This window comes from Phycodurus eques, chromosome 10, assembly GCF_024500275.1.
Source record: "Phycodurus eques isolate BA_2022a chromosome 10, UOR_Pequ_1.1, whole genome shotgun sequence".
NCBI lineage: Eukaryota > Metazoa > Chordata > Actinopteri > Syngnathiformes > Syngnathidae > Phycodurus > Phycodurus eques.
This window is the reverse complement of record NC_084534.1, coordinates 6733787-6751993: the sequence shown is the minus strand read 5'-3', so window position 1 is coordinate 6751993 and position 18207 is coordinate 6733787. Positions and strand designations below refer to the sequence as shown.

At 41.5% G+C, this 18207-nt stretch overlaps 1 protein-coding gene across 3 annotated transcripts in view; it reads left to right on the top strand.

The window, feature by feature from the left end:
• Positions 1–1133: 1133 nt before the first annotated feature.
• The window catches only part of LOC133408358 (metabotropic glutamate receptor 7-like), a 27270-nt gene continuing 10196 nt past the window's right edge, over positions 1134–18207 (top strand). For 2 of the 3 annotated variants that reach the window (XM_061687156.1, XM_061687158.1), the window contains exons 1-10: positions 1134–1569; positions 2574–3148; positions 11397–11613; positions 13957–14092; positions 14743–14897; positions 15133–15273; positions 15369–15569; positions 16168–16307; positions 17048–17671; positions 17748–18059. In XM_061687156.1, the coding sequence (XP_061543140.1) occupies positions 2630–3148; positions 11397–11613; positions 13957–14092; positions 14743–14897; positions 15133–15273; positions 15369–15569; positions 16168–16307; positions 17048–17671; positions 17748–18059 (2445 nt within the window). In that variant the 5' untranslated portion in view covers positions 1134–1569; positions 2574–2629. The remainder of the gene's footprint in view (positions 1570–2573; positions 3149–11396; positions 11614–13956; positions 14093–14742; positions 14898–15132; positions 15274–15368; positions 15570–16167; positions 16308–17047; positions 17672–17747; positions 18060–18207) is intronic. The other variant, XM_061687157.1, reaches the window with a different exon arrangement.

Below are 18207 nucleotides of genomic sequence, written 5' to 3'. Positions count from 1 at the left end.
AGCTAACCTTTAAAAAGTGGGAGGCATAAACATGAACTGTTGTAATAACTACTACCCGATTTGGATGTAAATATCTTGTTTGTTTAATTTTAAATCCATTGTGGTGGTGTTTTAGCCAAAAAGATCATTCTTGTCCCAATATGTATGGACCTAACTATGAGCATATATTTGAGTAACATCAAGGTGAAGTTTATGGAGTGAACTTTATGCATAAGCCAAGCTCATTTACATATGATCAGTCAACCTTTGTTGAGCCACGCTCCCAACTTTGTGGGAACAGTTCTTCCATTTCTGATATGCCTGTGCACCACGACACAAAGCGAGCTCCATGAAGACATGGATGAGAGAGTTTGGTGTGGATGAACTTGACAGGCCTGCACAGAGTCCTCACCTCATGCTGATAGAACACCTTTGGGATGAATTAGAGCGGAGACTGAGACTCACTCTATCTATCTATCTATCTATCTATCTATTTATCTATCTATCTATCTATCTATCTATCTATCTATCTATCTATCTATCTATCTATCTATCTATCTATCTATCTATCTATCTATCTATCTATCTATCTATCTATCCATCCATCCATCCATCCATCCATCCATCCATCCATCCATCCATCCATCCATCTATCTATCTATCTATCTATCTATCTATCTATCTATCTATCTATCTATCTATCTATCTATCTATCTATCTATCTATCTATCTATCTATCCACCCTCTCTCTCTCTCTCTCTCTCTCTCTCTCTCTCTCTCTCTCTATGTATATTGGGGTTTTGTGGTGGTCAACTCCAAAAGTTGTCCTGTAAAACTAAACCAGCTCCAACCTACTTGCTTCTTTTCCCACTGTGCTATCCTTAATAGGTGGGTGAAAGAAAGAGAACGAGAGAGCGTGTCTGTGTGTTTTGTGTGTGTGGGGCATTTTAGTGTGTGTGAGAGAGCATGAATCAAATCGCTCATCTAATCTCTCAAAGTGACCAAGGTCCATCATAGTTGGGGGGGGGGGGGGGGGGGGGGGTGGAGAGAGTTCCGCATTTGGTTCAGCTGGATGAAAAAAAGTGGGCTAGTCCACCTCGTGGCTTCTTCACAGACGCCTGCATGATAATCCCAATCTGTGGCCATTAGTGCTCTGAGAGACTGAGTGAGGAGAGGGTTCACAGAGCGAGTGAGCTGAATAGAGGAGGAGGAGCACCCGAGCAGGGATGCACACACAGAAGGAAAAGAAGGAGCGAGAGCATGAAAGAGCTTTTAAGGGATTTGCCAGTGATTTGTAGAATCTCACTGCTGTGATATTGTACTTTTCCCCACCCTGCCCCACACTTGTCTTCAACTCTGCCATGATATCATACTAAAGGCTGAAAAATCAGCGTTTCATTTTGGGTTTGGTGAATCTCAATTTCAAGTTTTTAGTGTGCTCTGCTATTTTTGCAAGTGTGATGATAAAGGATCTATATTTTGTGTGGAGAGGAGAACCTTGCCTCTGAGATAGACTCCCACTTTGGAGCAAATATGGATAAGAGCACGTTTGAGGGATAAAATCAAGATTGGTCCATGAAGAATGGGCAGGTGAGTGAATTGTATTTTATTTTTTTAATTTGACAATGCTCTGCATACTGCCGTAAAGGTACAAAGCATCACACGAGTATTCGACTGCTCTATTGCAAACACCCACCTGGAAAAACATGTTCTCATTAAATGCATTACACTTTGGTGCAAATTGCATTTGTCACATCAGACGGTACCATATATAAATATGTCATTTTGTCAGAAATATTCCAGTAAATGTTTTTGTTTACCATGATGCGCTCTCAGTTGCCGACGATAACATCATCCTATATTTACTTGTTCCAAGTGCGTATGGAAGATGCACATTTTCTGCCCTTACAGATATTTTGAAAATTATGATTTTGATTTGTAATGGTAACCATCAACGTGAGAACCTTATGTCCATCATAAAACATGTTCTGCATTCATTGCACACATTCAATTACAGTACAATTCATCTAAATGATAATGTTGCATGTCCCCACCAAAAGCACCTGCTGTGAGTTTGCACAAACAATCAGTCGTAGGTACTTCCTTAGGTACTGTACATCTTCACAAGCTAATGAGAACCAGTAAAAGCTTCATTAAAGAACCTGCATTCCCGATAAATACGAGACAAGGATGAATTGAAAATGTTTTTTCTCATAGTTGTTTGCAGTGGTGTACAAATACACGACGTAGTGCAGGTGTTTGTAATAAGAGAAAACCACTGGATACAACTAAAGTAATAAACTTGTTACATTATTACCTCTCTGGCTGTGTCAATGATGTAAAAATCAGAATTATCACGCCGCTATATCCACTTTTAGATCTCAGCAGACTGCATCGGTGAAGCTAATGAAGTGCCCGGGGGAGTGTATACAGTGTATACTGTACACATACAGTATATCTAAAATCCACTGGAGTTTTACCCCTGTGAAGAAATAATAAACTATAAGCCATCTGGGATTACGAAATATGCAGAAGAATGATTCAGCATTTTAAGTGATGAGGTCACTTCAGACCATCTGTGAATGTCCCCACAGGTGTCAAAGGTAGAAGGAGAGGTGTGGTGCGCCGAGTACCTCTGCTGTTCAGCAACATGACATCAGAAGCCTTCTCATCCCATCAGTGCAGCTGGCTCGGGAAATTGTCCGGACTGTTGTGGATGCTAATGGTAGGGACCGTTCCGGGTTCGCGGGCCCAACAGGGCACCCAACCTCAGTCTCTCAAAATTGAGGGTGACATCACCCTGGGGGGTCTGTTCCCAGTGCACTCCCGAGGGCCAGTGGGAGTGCCCTGCGGAGACATTAAGAGGGAAAAGGGAATCCATCGATTGGAAGCCATGCTGTACGCCCTGGACCAGATCAACAGTGATCCGGATCTGCTGCCCAACATCACATTGGGAGCCCGAATACTGGATACCTGCTCCAGAGATACCTATGCACTGGAGCAATCGCTCACTTTTGTCCAAGCCCTCATTCAAAAGGACACGTCTGACGTGCGCTGTTCCAATGGAGAGCCTCCAATCATCCCCAAACCAGAGAGGGTGGTTGGTGTAATTGGGGCATCTGGGAGCTCTGTATCCATCATGGTGGCCAACGTGCTTCGGCTATTTTCGGTAAGCTGTCTTTCACTACCTCTCTTCTATAGACACACACAACGATTCAAGAGAAGTTCCTTTTCAGCAAGTAAGCTGATGAGGTGAAGCATTTGATATGTATCTATTTCCCACCGCTTTGTCTGTCAATCACAATACACATACAGACAGACAAGCATTCACAATCACACCTTTGGAAGATTTAGAGCAGGGATGTCAGAATTGTTTCCATCGCAGGCCACATCATCAAGTAAAGTGAAGTCAAGTTGATTTGTATAACCGTTAATCACAAAAGAATCTCAAAGGGCTTCCCAGGCTCACAGTTGACAATTGACGGTCATAGTCATGATTCCCCTGAGGAGGCCGGTTAGAACATGGAAACCACAGGAATGTAGTATCACGGTTTGTTACACTTCGGTTTTAAGGTCACGGTTGTACAGCAAGGGCGCAAAATACAAAATAAACAGCTTATGTTTTGTGCAAAGAGGAACATCCATCCATCCATTTCCTTTACCGCTTATCCTCGCTGGAGCCTATCCCAGCTATCTTCGGGCGGGAGGCGGGGTACACCCTGAACCGGTCGCCAGCCAATCGCACGGCACATAGAACCAAGCAACCATTCGACCTCACATTCACACCTACAAGCAATTTCGAGTCTTCAATCAACCGACCACACATGTTTTTGGGATGTGGGAGGAAACCGCAGTGCCCGGAGAAAACCCACCCAGGCACCTGTTAAACCATTGTTTATAATTATTGTAAGAAAGTATTAATGTAATTAATTAATCTCTTCACATACACTTCACATATCACTATATACTTATTTGTAATAGCATATAATCAAAGGTAATTTGATCAAATTTGTTATTCCAGAAGTGTGTATCAAACTGGCGGCACGGTGGCCGACTGGTTAGAGCGTCAGCCTCACAGTTCTGAGGACCCGGGTTCAATCCCCGTCCCCGCCTGTGTGGAGTTTGTATGTTCTCCCCGTGCCAGTGTGGGTTTTCTCCGGGCACTCCGGTTTCCTCCCACATCCCAAAAACATGCATTAATTGGAGACTCTAAATTGCCCGTAGGCATGACTGTGAGTGCGAATGGTTGTTTGTTTCTATGTGCCCTGCGATTGGCTGGCAACCAGTTCAGGGTGTACCCCGCCTCCTGCCCGATGACAGCTGGGATAGGCTCCAGCACGCCCGCGACCCTAGTGAGGAGAAGCGGCTCAGAAAATGGATGGATGGATGTATCAAACTGGGAGTACTTCACTTTAATCAGTACCCAAGAAGTACCTCTCAGTTTCTAAATGTACAGAATGAGGGAGTATGGGAGTACTGCTTAAGAAACAATCTGTATCATTGTGGCAGACTATTGACCTGTGATGGTTACACTGCTCATTGCAATGCTAAAACAGAGTCTAAATCCCACATGATGTCATGTTGTCATCGAATTACTGCCATGCTACTGCAGCAAATCTAGAAATACCTTGATTAAAAACGCACCATTACAAATGAGCAAAGTTTTAGATGCATGAAATGATGAAGTGTATTTCTACTTTTTCCTGGGGGCTACTTGCATTCTTTATGTCAAGGATGCTCCCTGGGGGCCAAGGAGCGGCACCTCGCATACAGGGCAGATGTTAACTACAGAGTTATAGATCCCAACCGCCACTAAACCCCTCTCAACAGCTCAGGACCCTGGGCTGAAAATAGAGCACCAGGCCAGAGGATGTCAGTGGTTCCAGGATAACAGCAACTTGTGGCCTCGCCGGAGAGGAGTAGATTTATCTAAATGGTCTTCTTCCTGCCGAATGTCCATATGTGCTGCACTCTGCACTGCACATGCTTCTCGACTCACGTACACTGTGTCGCACACTGAGCATCTGCTCATAGACAGAGGAGGAGCCATCTCAACCACTGCACACCACATTGGTCAAATTAAACGATAAAAGACTGCTACTACCATTACTATTCGACAGTAAAGTGACATACCGGTAACTGTAAATATGTCTTTTAAAGGAGACATACTATACTATGATGAAATACATGCGTACAGTCAGAGTCGGCACTAATGTGACGCCCTATAGGCGAGATTTTATTTGGCACACAACTTCATTTGTGATTTACATACACTTACAAAAGAAATCCGACAGCATTATTTTTAATGTTGTCTTTATTGTATAAAATAACATTAACCAATTTAAAATTAAAATACAATACAAAAAAATATTAGGATATAAAGTACAAAAATGAAAAACCTAATAGATACATGCTGTCTACCATGCATGTATAATATACAATATATATTTTTTCTGCTTTGCATATTAGTAGCGTGGGCCATTGCAGACACAGAGTAGGTTTAATCTCCACAAATTATCTATAATAGTTAAGACCCCTTCATGCTGCAAAGTTACAGAAATATTTAACTGGCTATTTACTGTTTAACATATCATGTTGGGGCAAATCGCTCAGAAGAAAGTTATCAATTTAACAGTACACACTGCTTTATAAAAAGGGGGATTGGGGGCTATTTGCAGAGATGGGCGGAAGTCACAATGTGTGAGTTGCAAGTAAGTCTTATTAACCTGAAAGTTTTAAGAAAGTTACAGTGGCGAAAATCAAGCAAGTCGAGTTCTGACTACGTTTAAAGCCCCACAAATGTCATTTTCGTGTTTTGTTTCTAAATACATTAGCTTCTGTATGTTTGAGTGCTGACAACACGTGCAAAGTCAGAACAATTTAGTACTGAATTGTTGAGATAGAGCTTAAAACTCCTTTTCACCATCTCAGCTGGCCAGATATTTTGGGCAGGGCTAAAAGCTAGCCCCGCGATGAAAGAGAGAGAGTTACTTAGCAATAATAGCCGACCCATTTCTACCACCACTACATTGTGCAGTTAGCCATCAAGCTACGCCTACAACCCAGAAAAATGCATCTTCCCTGAAGCATTTTGTGTTGTTTGGGCTTGTGTCATTGTTGTGGTGACCAGCGGTGAGTTGGAGCGCAGTGGACGGCTCCACTGTGAAGTGCCCTGGCGAGTACTTACTGTATTAGCCGCTAGTGGGCTCGTGGACCGGTGTTGGCTCTGTCCAATACTCCACAGCCTTGCTCCGTGCACTGCACGTAGATCCACACAATAGACACTTAAGGGACAGTTAAATGTTTATTACGTTCACTAGCCCGCGAGGTAACAAGCTAAGGAGCAAACGCGCTCGCTCTGTTCGTTTAATATGTCAGTGCCTTGCTCTGAGTTGTTGTGTGTGAGTCCCCCACATAACAGAGACATAAGATAACTGTTTATTAACCATAACCACAGTGGCGCTTGTTACTTACTGCAGAAACCTGAGAACACAGCGTAGCAGTGAACATATTTGATTGACAGGTGAAGGGCTGTATCCAGAGCCTTCAGCGGACACGCCCAAACAGTCCTTATTTTTCATGATTTCAGAGCCTTACTTTACATATTGTATGTACGTGATTTAATTTGTTACATTTCCTCAACTGTGTTGTGTGTATGTATATGTCTGTATACATATGTATATCTACATATACACGTTAAGCTCCAGTACGCCCACGACCCTAGTGAGGATAAGCAGAAAATGGATGGATAGAGGGATGGATCCATGGACGGATGGATATATATACATGTATATACTGTCTCCTCCAAAGGTATTGGAATGGCACGGTCAATTCCTTTGTTTTTGTTGTATACCGAAGACATTTGTGTTTCAGATCAAAAGATGAATATGAGACAAAAGTTCAGAATTCCAGCTTTTATTTCACGTGTTAAACAACTCAGGACAGAGCACCTTTTGTCTGAAGCCATCCACTTTCCAAGTGAGCAAACGTATTGGAACATGTGACTGATGGGTGTTTCTAATTGCTCAGGTGTTGCCTTTTAGATCGATTGCTTAAACATTAGATAGTGCTTGTTTTTGGCTCTGGGTTTCACCTGTGAAAACTGCATGTGCTGCTAAGCAAACATGAAGACCAGAGAGCCATCTATTAGAGAAAAGCAAACCATTCTGAAGCTGAGAGAAGAGGGAAAATCGATCAGAGCTATTGCACAAACGTAGGGCATAGTCAATATAACAATTAATTTCGGTGTACTGGGCAACAGGCATCGAACAGGTCAGCCAAGGGTATCATTAACAGTTGATGACAGAATCATTGTCAGAGCTGTGAAGAAACACCCAAAGACAACAGTCAGTGACATCACTGCCAACCTTCACAGGGCAGGGGCGAAGGTACCACAATACACTGATCAAAGAAGGCTTTGAGAGAAAAAATATACAGGCCATACCACAAGATGCAAACCACTCATCAGCAAAAAGAATCGGAAGGCCAGATTGGATTTTGCAAAGAAGTACAGAGATGAGCCACAAACGTTTTGGAACAAAGCTTTATGGACTGATGAGACCAAGACTGTAGTAACACTCTTACTGTGATGATAAATATTGAATTATCCTTCATATTCAAGGATTCAAAGAATTTTTTTCGTACCAACCATCACCTATTTACACATGATATGGCACAAAATACGATACCTGCGATCCCAGATTAGCCAAATAAGACTTGTGAAATATAAATAGAATACGAAAATAAGATAAAAAGAATTAAGATGAAAAAGATAAGATATTAATCTACAGATGTGGGTGTGGGCAAAGAATCAAAAGCAGCAAGGACGTGAATGTGCAGAAATAGAAATACATTATACTTTAATTGATATTTACATGGTCAATTGAACTTGAAATACAGTGTTCATCATGCAGGGATGAATAGGCATGGGGAGTGATGCCGGGGCTACAGAACACTGTTCGAGGTTAACAGTCTAACAGCTCCTGGAAAGAAGATGTTCCCCAGCCTGGTGGTCCTGCACTGGATGCTCTGTACCCTCCTGCCTGAGGGGAAAGGATAGAAGAGAAGGTGTGCGGGGTGGGTTTAGTCTTTGATGATGCAGACAGGTCTCTTTCTGCATCTGCTGGTGAAAATGTTTGTGGTGGAGGGGAGCACATCCGAATCTATGTTAGCCTTTTCATTCTAAGAGTTAATTGTAACTACTTTTAATATAATTACAGAATATTAAATACTAGATTAAATGCATGTTTTCCCCCAATTCTGTGGCGCTCTTAGCATTCACCTATTGCCAAATGGGTGAGCCAGCCCTCCATACAATAAAGTGTCAAATTAAACAACCAAGTAAATCTTTTTTTATTTTTTATTTTATTTTTAAACATATCCTGTTCAGCTGCATGGCCTTGCAGAATGGTGGATCTGTATGCCTTTGTACTGGAACAGTTTTGCTGTGCAACAGGGGAGTTTGAAATACTCCCTCTGCTGATTTTAAGATGTTGTTATTATTCTGATGTTTATTGAAAATGCAGCCGGACAGATAAGGGTTAGAGTGGACAAGGTCGATGTAATGATGCATTAAAACTGGAGGAGACCGACCAGACCGGAAACCAGCACAGATGTGCCAGCACCCACTTACCCCACCATACCTGGTGCCAGTCCCCCAGGGGACCCTGAATGAGATATGAGTGTGCCCAATGTGCGCAGTATATACAGTGTGAGTACTAAAAATGTGCAGAGTGTGTGAAGTAAGAGGTTCGACTCCTGCGGGTCCGGCCCGAAACAGGCTCTGAGGTTTGGGGTGAAAAGTGTGCTGTAACTCTTGATGTTTGGGGCATTTTGACAAAAGTATTGTACAGACAAGTTAGACACCTGATAACTGTTAAAAGTAAAAAAATAATAATAATTAAAAAAAATACAAGAAAAAAAAAGGCTCACTGTTCCTTTAATAAAATGTCACTGAAGGCTTCAAGCAAAATACTCAAAGGATCAATAAAATTACAGAAAACTTTAAAACAAAACCCTGTTTAAAAAAAGTATTAAATGTATTTTTACACTTTTTTTTTTTTTAATTATTAAACTTGTCAATGAGTGTACAGATTCGTGCCACGCACAAATATGTCACAGTCCAAAATCTGAACAGCTTCCTTACATATACATTTTCAGAAATAGGCAGCTCACCTAAATCAATTACGACTGGGTTGAGATTAGGTGACTGATGTCCTGTCCACTGAATAATATTCAATTTGAGCTGCTATTCATGAAAGGCAGCTCAAGATGATTGCAGAATCCTTTTGTTGGTGAAAAAAAAAATAAAAAATCTTCCACAACAACCAAAATCAAGAATATTCTGGAGAAGGTAGGTACATCACTGGCAGAATCCACAATCAGGAGGTGCCTTTCATGAATATAAATACAGAGTGTTTATAGCAAGGTGTAAACGTGGTCGAATTCAAGGACAGGAAAGAGAAACTTCACTTTGTCTGGAAACTCTAGTTAACTAATGCTGCCCACCTTCTGGAGTCAGATTTTAAATGATGAAACCAAGGTCAACTTGTTTCATAATACTGTATTTAATGGAGAAGAGTAGTGAGAAGGAAAGGAACAGCTCATGAGCCAAAGTCTATTACATCTCAGGCTAAGTGGTGTTTATTGATTATATGACTGTTGACAGAAGTGACATGATGAATTATGAGATGTGTAGGGATATATTCCACACATTCAACCAAATGCTACAATACTGATAGGATGGCATGGAATTTGGAGTCAACAGTGTTGTTGGGCCACAGTAACACTATGCCGCAGTGCTTGAAGAGTTTTCATTTGGAAGATCAGCACTCGCTGAAGTGGATGGAGTACCAGTTAACTTGAGCTCGATGGGGTTAAACGCAAAGCAGCAAACCTCACTACAGAATTAAATATATTGTATGGCTTACAAGTGAGAAATGCTAACCTTTTTCTAGTCCCTTGATCTCTGTCTCTCCCTCTGTGCTTAATGTAATTTGACTAAAACCCCTCTAATCCTTCCAGATAATCTGTGAAATGGTTCTCCCGCTCGTCTCTTCTTCTCCCTTCACTACCCCGTGTGTCTACCTTTCTCTCTATGTGGCTCCAGAGGGTCCACCATTAAGCCACACATAGACACCGGCATTAGTAGGGTCAGGGTTGAAACAGGCCACGTAAACTATGTCATTAAAGATGTAGTACACCTTTGAATTAATCTTCTCGTCTATTTTCCCTTTCAAACAAATGCTATTACAGCTGCGTTTCCGACCATCTGTACTTCACAATGATGCCATAGCCTCAGCGCAAACCGGGGCAGAGCACACTGCAAAATTGTCTTCTTTCTGAGAATTACTGAGCGAGGAATTCTCTCTATGATTGTCCACTTTTTGGATGTTAATCCCCTGCAGTGTGTCAGACTTCAACATAAATGTCACATGCATCCATTTATCTACTGTATAATATGATTTCATCCTTTATTCAGCGAATTAAAATCCTTATTGAAATCCAAGATATTTTACAAGAGGGACTTGGCCAAGAAGAGATCATAGACATATCGTACTGTACACATAAAAAAACGAATTATTCATACATAAAAGACCCAACATGGTTGTGAGATTAAACACTATGTAATGAGATTTGTGTATGGCCACCTGAAATTGTGTATGGCCACCTGAAATTCACCAAGTTGGCGAAGAAGTGCTGAATTCACAAGACAAAATCCAAACCGTGCTGTCTGTGTGTGGGCTTTCATGCACTTTTCACAAATTATTTTTAGGTACGGGGCTGAACGTGCAGCCACCATCATGGTAAAGTCAGCGTTGGCCAAGTCGTATATGGAGTGGTGTGAGCAGTACCTCACTTGTATTACAGGACCACCCCCTCAAAACAAGATAATTTCAGCAAGACAAAGAATAAGGGATGCAAAGGAACTTTAATTCTTGATCCGTATATCCGTATTTTGATGAAAACATATCACAAACATGCTGTTGAAACACCTGGGAACTGTTTTTTAAGTTGCGAACAATTATACTATAATTTGTCCTTTAAGATGACTAATGCACTGATAAGATGTTTCAAAATAATATACCGAAATATTGATATTTTTAACCATTTCAATTGCAACTCTTCACTGTAGGTTGTTGCTGGTTCGCAACAAATATGGATTTGTCAGTAATTAAATGCACTGTACATTGAATGTCTCAAAAGTAAACATACAAGAGATTTTACATTCAGTAGGAGGAGCAAGCAGCCGTCACGTGAAAAGTGTCTGTAAAAAGAGATGTTTTTACAGAGATTATTGGGATTGAGTAAATAAAGAACAGGAGTGGTTCTAAAATGGAAATATGGGCTACCGCTTTCAAAACAAGGTTACAAGCAGCTCACGCTTTCCACTTTTTGTTACCATTCATGTGTTTCAGATCCCCCAAATCAGCTATGCCTCCACTGCGCCGGAGTTGAGCGACAATAGCCGATATGAGTTCTTCTCCCGTGTGGTACCTCCTGATTCTTACCAGGCCCAGGCCATGGTGGACATCGTTAAAGCCATGGGCTGGAACTACGTCTCAACTCTAGCATCAGAGGGCAACTACGGCGAGAGCGGAGTCGATGCTTTCCTCCAGATATCCAGAGAAGCAGGTTGTGTTTCTTGAGTCCACTGCAGTCACATTAATATTAATTTAATATCCAGCACACAGGCTCTTGACTCTTGTTTCAATGAGAGAAGCTGAGCTAAATTTGAGAAACAGCTATAGAGCCTGTTTACACTGGACCATTTTTAACTACAACCCCAATTCCAATGAAGTTGGGACGTTGTGTTAAAAATAAATAAAAACAGAATACAATGATTTGCAAATTATGTTCAACCTATATTAAATTGAATACACTAGAAAAACAATATATTTAATGTTCAAACTGATAATCTTTATTGTTTTTAGCAAATAATCATTAACTTAGAATTTTATGGCTGCAACACGTTCCAAAAAAGCTGGGACAGGTGGCAAAAAAGACTGAGAAAGTTGAGGAATGCTCATCAAACACCTGTTTGGAACATCCCACAGGTGGACAGGCTAATTGGGAACAGGTGGGTGCCATGATTGGGTATAAAAGGAGCTTCCCTGAATTGCTCAGTCATTCACCAGCAAAGATGGGGCGAGGTTCACCTCTTTGTGAACAAGTGCGTGAGAAAATAGTTGAACAGTTTAAGGACAATGTTCCTCAACGTACAATTGCAAGGAATTTAGGGATTTCATCATCTATGGTCCATAATATCATCAAAAGGTTCAGAGAATCTGGAGAAATCACTGCATGTAAGCGGCGAGGCCGAAAACCATCATTGAATGCCCATGACCTTCGATCCCTCAGGCGGAACTGTATCAAAAACCGACTTCAATGTGTAAAGGATATTACCACATGGGCTCAAGAACACTTCAGAAAACCAATGTTAGTAAATACAGTTCGGCGCTATATCCGTAAGTGCAACTTGAAACTCTACTATGCAAAGCAAAAGCCATTTAGCAACAACACCCAGAAACGCCGCCCGTCGGCTTCTCTGATGGAGTGATGCAAAGTGGAAAAGTGTTCTGTGGTCCGACGAGTCCACATTTCAAATTGTTTTGGGAAATTGTGGACGTCGTGTCCTCTGGGCCAAAGAGGAAAAGAACCATCCGGACTGTTATGGACGTAAAGTTCAAAAGCCAGCATCTGTGATGGTATGGGGCTGTGTTAGTGCTAATGGCATGGGTAACATACACATCTGCGAAGGCACCATTAATGCTGAAAGGTACATACAGGTTTTGGAGAAACATATGCTGCCATCCAAGCAACGTCTTTTTCATGGACACCCCTGCTTATTTCAGCAAGACAATGCCAAACCACATTCTGCACGTGTTACAACAGCGTGGCTTCGTAGTGAAAGAGTGCGGGTACTAGACTGGCCTGCCTGCAGTCCAGACCTGTCTCCCATTGAAAATGCGTGGCGCATTATGAAACGTAAAATACGACAACGGAGACCCCGGACTGTTGAACAGCTGAAGCTGTACATCAAGCAAGAATGGGAAAGAATTCCACCTACAAAGCTTCAACGATTGGTGCCCTCAGTTCCCAAACGTTTATTGAATGTTGTTAAAAGAAAAGGTAATGTAACACAGTGGTAAACATGACCCTGTCCCAGCTTTTTTGGAATGTGTTGCAGCCATAAGATTCTAAGTTAATGATTATTTGTTAAAAAAAATAAAGTTTATCAGTTTGAACATTAAATAGCTTGTCTTTGTTGTGTATTGAATTAAAATATAGGTTGTACATGATTTGCAAATCATTGTATTCTGTTTTTATTTATGTTTAACACAACGTCCCAACTTCATTGGAATTGGGGTTGTAAAAAGAAAAAAAAATTAGAAAAAAACAAAAACTATTTCAATATCAAAACAATAAAATCAAAATCCAAAAGGGCCGATGTGCGTATGCATTTTAAAGTTTATTCTAGGTGTCCACAAGTACAGTATATGCCAGTTACAGTAATAGCAGAACACAGTGACACAGTATTGTTTTTGTAGCAACACCTTCTTAACAAAGTGTAGGTTCATGGCTCATTATTGCGACCAGCAAAACGCATTACATTACAAAGTCTTCAAAAAGATATACCCCAATGAGGAGTAAGGGTTCACCTGAAAGGACAACGTGGGGGATTAGTGGGCATTGAATTTAGTGTGCACTGAATTATGTTACGCTGACATGAACCCCTAAGATGTCCCATGCATCCATTAGTTACACTGCTTATATGAAGATAAACATCATATCTGATCACCAAAACAATAATCACTTGTCATATGAACGCCATATTTCAGCAAGGTAACCTATGCTGTTTGTTGATGATACTGTGTATATTTTCTGTGTTTTTTGTGGACAATTATGTATCATGTGATACAGAGGCAGGCAAAAACAAAATGAATGGTTATGACAGCTTCTATATGTCCAACACAGGGGGGCTGTGTATTGCACAGTCCATAAAAATTCCAAGAGAGCCCAGAACTGGGGAGTTTGAAAAGATCATCAAGAGACTGATGGAGACATCGAACGCTCGTGGGGTCATCATCTTTGCCAATGAGGACGACATCAAGTGAGTAGATGCATGTTATAGCAAGAAAAGGTCATCATGATGGTGGCAAGAACATATGCATTTCAAAGAAACTATATGAAAGATGCAACTCAGTGTCAGAGTCAGAAGAGTCAAATGATTACGATGCATCAACCAAAGAAAACAGAACGTGGATGTAAACACTAATATTTGGCAATATTTGGCCATGTCAAAAAGCCGAAAGGACGGTGGTGCAACATCATCTTCTGGAAGGGAAAGAGCTTGGATAAAAATCTTAAATAATTGTGACGAGAATCATATTAGGGAAATCAATAATGTCAGAATCGAAGCACAGTGCAAGAGAACGCAAAGGATTTGGACATTGCACTCCATTATCAGGATAATGGGTTTAATTAGCATTGAAGCAATTACTCAAAATGTATCTTAATTAAATCTTAAATTTTTCTGGAGCAAAGGAAAAAGGTCATGGTGTTTGATTAATCCATATTGCAAGAGTAATCAGGATGAGAAGTGAGGCAGTGATTGCAAAATATTCAAGTACATTGTTTTGAGCGGAGCAACATATTTTAAAGCTGCATTTTTGCTGTATTTTCATGCATCCTGTCTGATCCCTCTCGGTCCTATAAACTGAGGAATGACTTAAGACTTTATTGGAATGTGTTTCCTTCCAGGCGAGTGTTGCAAGCTGCCAAAAAGGCCAATCTGACCGGCCACTTTCTATTTGTTGGCTCTGACAGCTGGGGCGCCAAGAATTCCCCCATCCAAGACCAGGAGGAAGTGGCGGAGGGTGCCGTCACAATCCTGCCAAAAAGAGCCTCCATTGACGGTAGGTGAAATAGAGAAATGTAATATTTACAGGAACTAAAACTGAATGGCGGAAATAGCTCTGAGCATCTATAGTATCATGTGATGTCTGACATTTATGGTGAAGTCTTGTACCAAAAGCAACAAATTCAAGAAATTAATCTTTTTGTCCCAGATGCCTCAAAGTTCAGATACCATCTAATTTTTCATGTCATGAAACAAGAAATATAAAATAAGAATTTCGCAAAATCATTCAGGATTCGACCAGTACTTCACGTCAAGATCTCTGGAAAACAATAGAAGAAACATTTGGTTTGCTGAATTTTGGGAGGATGACTTCAAGTGCAAACTAACACGGCCTGGCATCAAATATGAAGCAGACAGAAGGAAATGTACAGGTACGTTCGACATTACAATGGAATTGACGAATGATAAATTGAGTTTTTAAAGGAACAATGTTCTGTCCTCATGTGACACGTCTGCGTTCCGGTAGGTGAAGAAAGAATAAGTCGAGATTCTCAGTATGAACAGGAGGGGAAGGTGCAGTTTGTGATCGATGCAGTCTATGCAATGGCTCACGCCTTACACAGCATGCACATGGACCTGTGTCCCGGCTCGATGGGCGTTTGCGACAAGATGGATCCCGTGGAGGGACGCATGCTCCTCCAATACATTCACTCCGTCAATTTTAATGGTACGATTTTAACATTGACTTTTCTCTGAACCCTCTTGCGTAATACGCGGTGATGCTCATGAAAAAATGATTTGACTTTGGCTTTCTGCAAGGTTGATATGAGGAACTTTAGCGGGGGAAAAAAAAAAAAACTGTTAAAAGGAAGTCAGCAGACCTTGAGATGTGTCTGCTAATGTATCAAGCAAGACTAGAAGACAGTACATCCCTCCGGCTCCCTCCATGTTGAACGCTTTTCATCATGTTTCATAAAAAAATAAAAAATAAAAAATAAAAAGTCCGTTTTGCAAAAGAAAAAAGGTGTTCTGTGAAAGCATACGTATTTACTGCTCGCTTCTTGCTGGATGACCTTGGCTTGTATGGAGGGTTTTTCTGATTGTTCGCCTACAGGCAACTGAAAGGAACATCCAATCACGTTAGGGCAACAGAGCACAGTGTACTGAAAGACCATTGAAGTGCAGGAGAGTCTTCGCTAAATCCCATCATGCACTTAGCTTTCACAGGATGGCACAACATGTGGGTGTTTGCTTTTCAAGACGTTTTGAGAGTTTGGATATCTTAGTAGTTTCCAGGCTATTAAAATAATTCTTCCGCCCAACAGGAAGTGCAGGAACTGGTGTGATGTTCAACGAGAATGGAGACGCACCTGGTCGATATGACATCTTCCAGTACCAGCTTTCCAATGTCAGTAACCCTGGCTATAAGGACATTGGCCAATGGACAAACAACCTCCGACTCAATGTAAATATTTGTTTTTCATACGAAATTTTTTTTCTATTGAGCAACACAACTGATATGCATTTGCTGGTTGGGTTTACAGACTAGAAATGATCCGCCCAGAACGGAAAGTTCGAGTTTTGAGCAGCACCAAAATGTATACATTCATACCACCCAATACCTATTTCCTTGTTATGCTAGGAGGAATTGGCAATGATTCCAAGGGTCCATGACTGACCCAAGAGAATAGTATTTTCAATTTCTGCCATTGATGAGGAGGGGGAGATTTTGTTTTTGTTTCTTTGCAGAGCTCAAAATCTATGGCACCTCCACTTAAAATGATTCTCGTTTGAAGCTAATTAAGTGCCTATACATCAACACTTCATTGAAAACATTCCATCTGATTAAGTTAATTGATAGTAGAGAACGTTTTTTATAATTAATATTTATATTTTTATGAATATACATGTCCAAAACTACTTTCAAAATTTACCAGTTCGCTGTTTTTCTCCTGTTTTCAGTCTGCTAAAGTCAGTTACTTATTTCAGCAAATAAGAAAATTGGCTTCCGTCTCTCTACAAAATTATTATATATATTTTTTTACATACAGTAGTTGGACAAACATAAGAGCAGTATCTGTCTTCTGGTATATAGTTAACAACATTTTGACCCTCATTTTGTTGACTGGGAGCACAGTTGGAGCTCCCTACAAGGTGTGTGGTTAGAACATGGCATTAACTATCCAGTAACTACTTCTCTCCCAGCCAGAGGAGATGCAGTGGTCAGGCGGTGACCGCAAGATCCCAGATTCCGTGTGCAGCTTCCCATGCGAGCCCGGTGAGAGGAAAAAGATGGTGAAGGGCGTTCCCTGCTGCTGGCACTGTGAGCTTTGTGATGGCTACCAGTATCTTCTGGACGAGTTCAGCTGTGACATGTGCGCCTTCGACATGAGGCCCCTTAAAAACCGTACAGGGTGCCGGCCCACGCCCATCATCAAGTTGGAGTGGAGCTCTCCCTGGGCCATAATCCCTGTCTTCCTGGCAATTCTGGGCATCCTTGCCACCACGGGGGTGATCGCCACATTCATCCGTTTTAATGACACCCCTATTGTTCGCGCCTCCGGCAGAGAGCTCAGCTATGTGCTGCTGACGGGCATCTTCCTCATTTACCTCATTACTTTCCTCATGATTGCTGAGCCCAGTGTAGCAGTGTGCGCTTTCCGGAGGCTGCTTCTGGGGCTTGGAATGTGCATCAGCTACGCCGCCATGCTGACAAAAACCAACCGGATCTACCGCATCTTTGAACAGGGAAAGAAGTCAGTGACACCACCAAAGTTCATCAGTCCGACTTCTCAGCTTATCATCACCTTCATTCTTATCTCCGTGCAGGTAGATGTGCGCCTCTTCTAATGGGATTAGTCACATTTAGCTAGGACCCAAACTAATAACACCACTTGCTCTCCAGGTGCTTGGTGTGTTCATTTGGTTTGGCGTGGTGCCCCCGCACACCATCATAGACTATGAAGAACAGAAGCCTCCGAATCCCGAATTTGCCCGAGGAGTTCTCAAGTGTGACATGTCCGATCTGTCCCTCATCCTGTGTCTGAGCTACAGTATTGTTCTGATGATCACTTGCACAGTGTACGCCATCAAGAGCAGAGGAGTTCCTGAGACCTTCAATGAGGCCAAGCCCATCGGCTTCACCATGTACACCACCTGTATCATCTGGCTGGCCTTTGTACCCATCTTCTTTGGAACTGCACAATCTACAGAGAAGGTACTTTCCAAGCATTTTGTTCAGTTCTGCTGGGAATGAAGGTATAATGCTTCATATGTGGGGAGAAAAACTGAACAAACTACAGCTAAAGCTGAAACAGAGTAGAAGTGAAGAAAGGCTTTACAATTTTATTTTAAAAGAGTAGGTT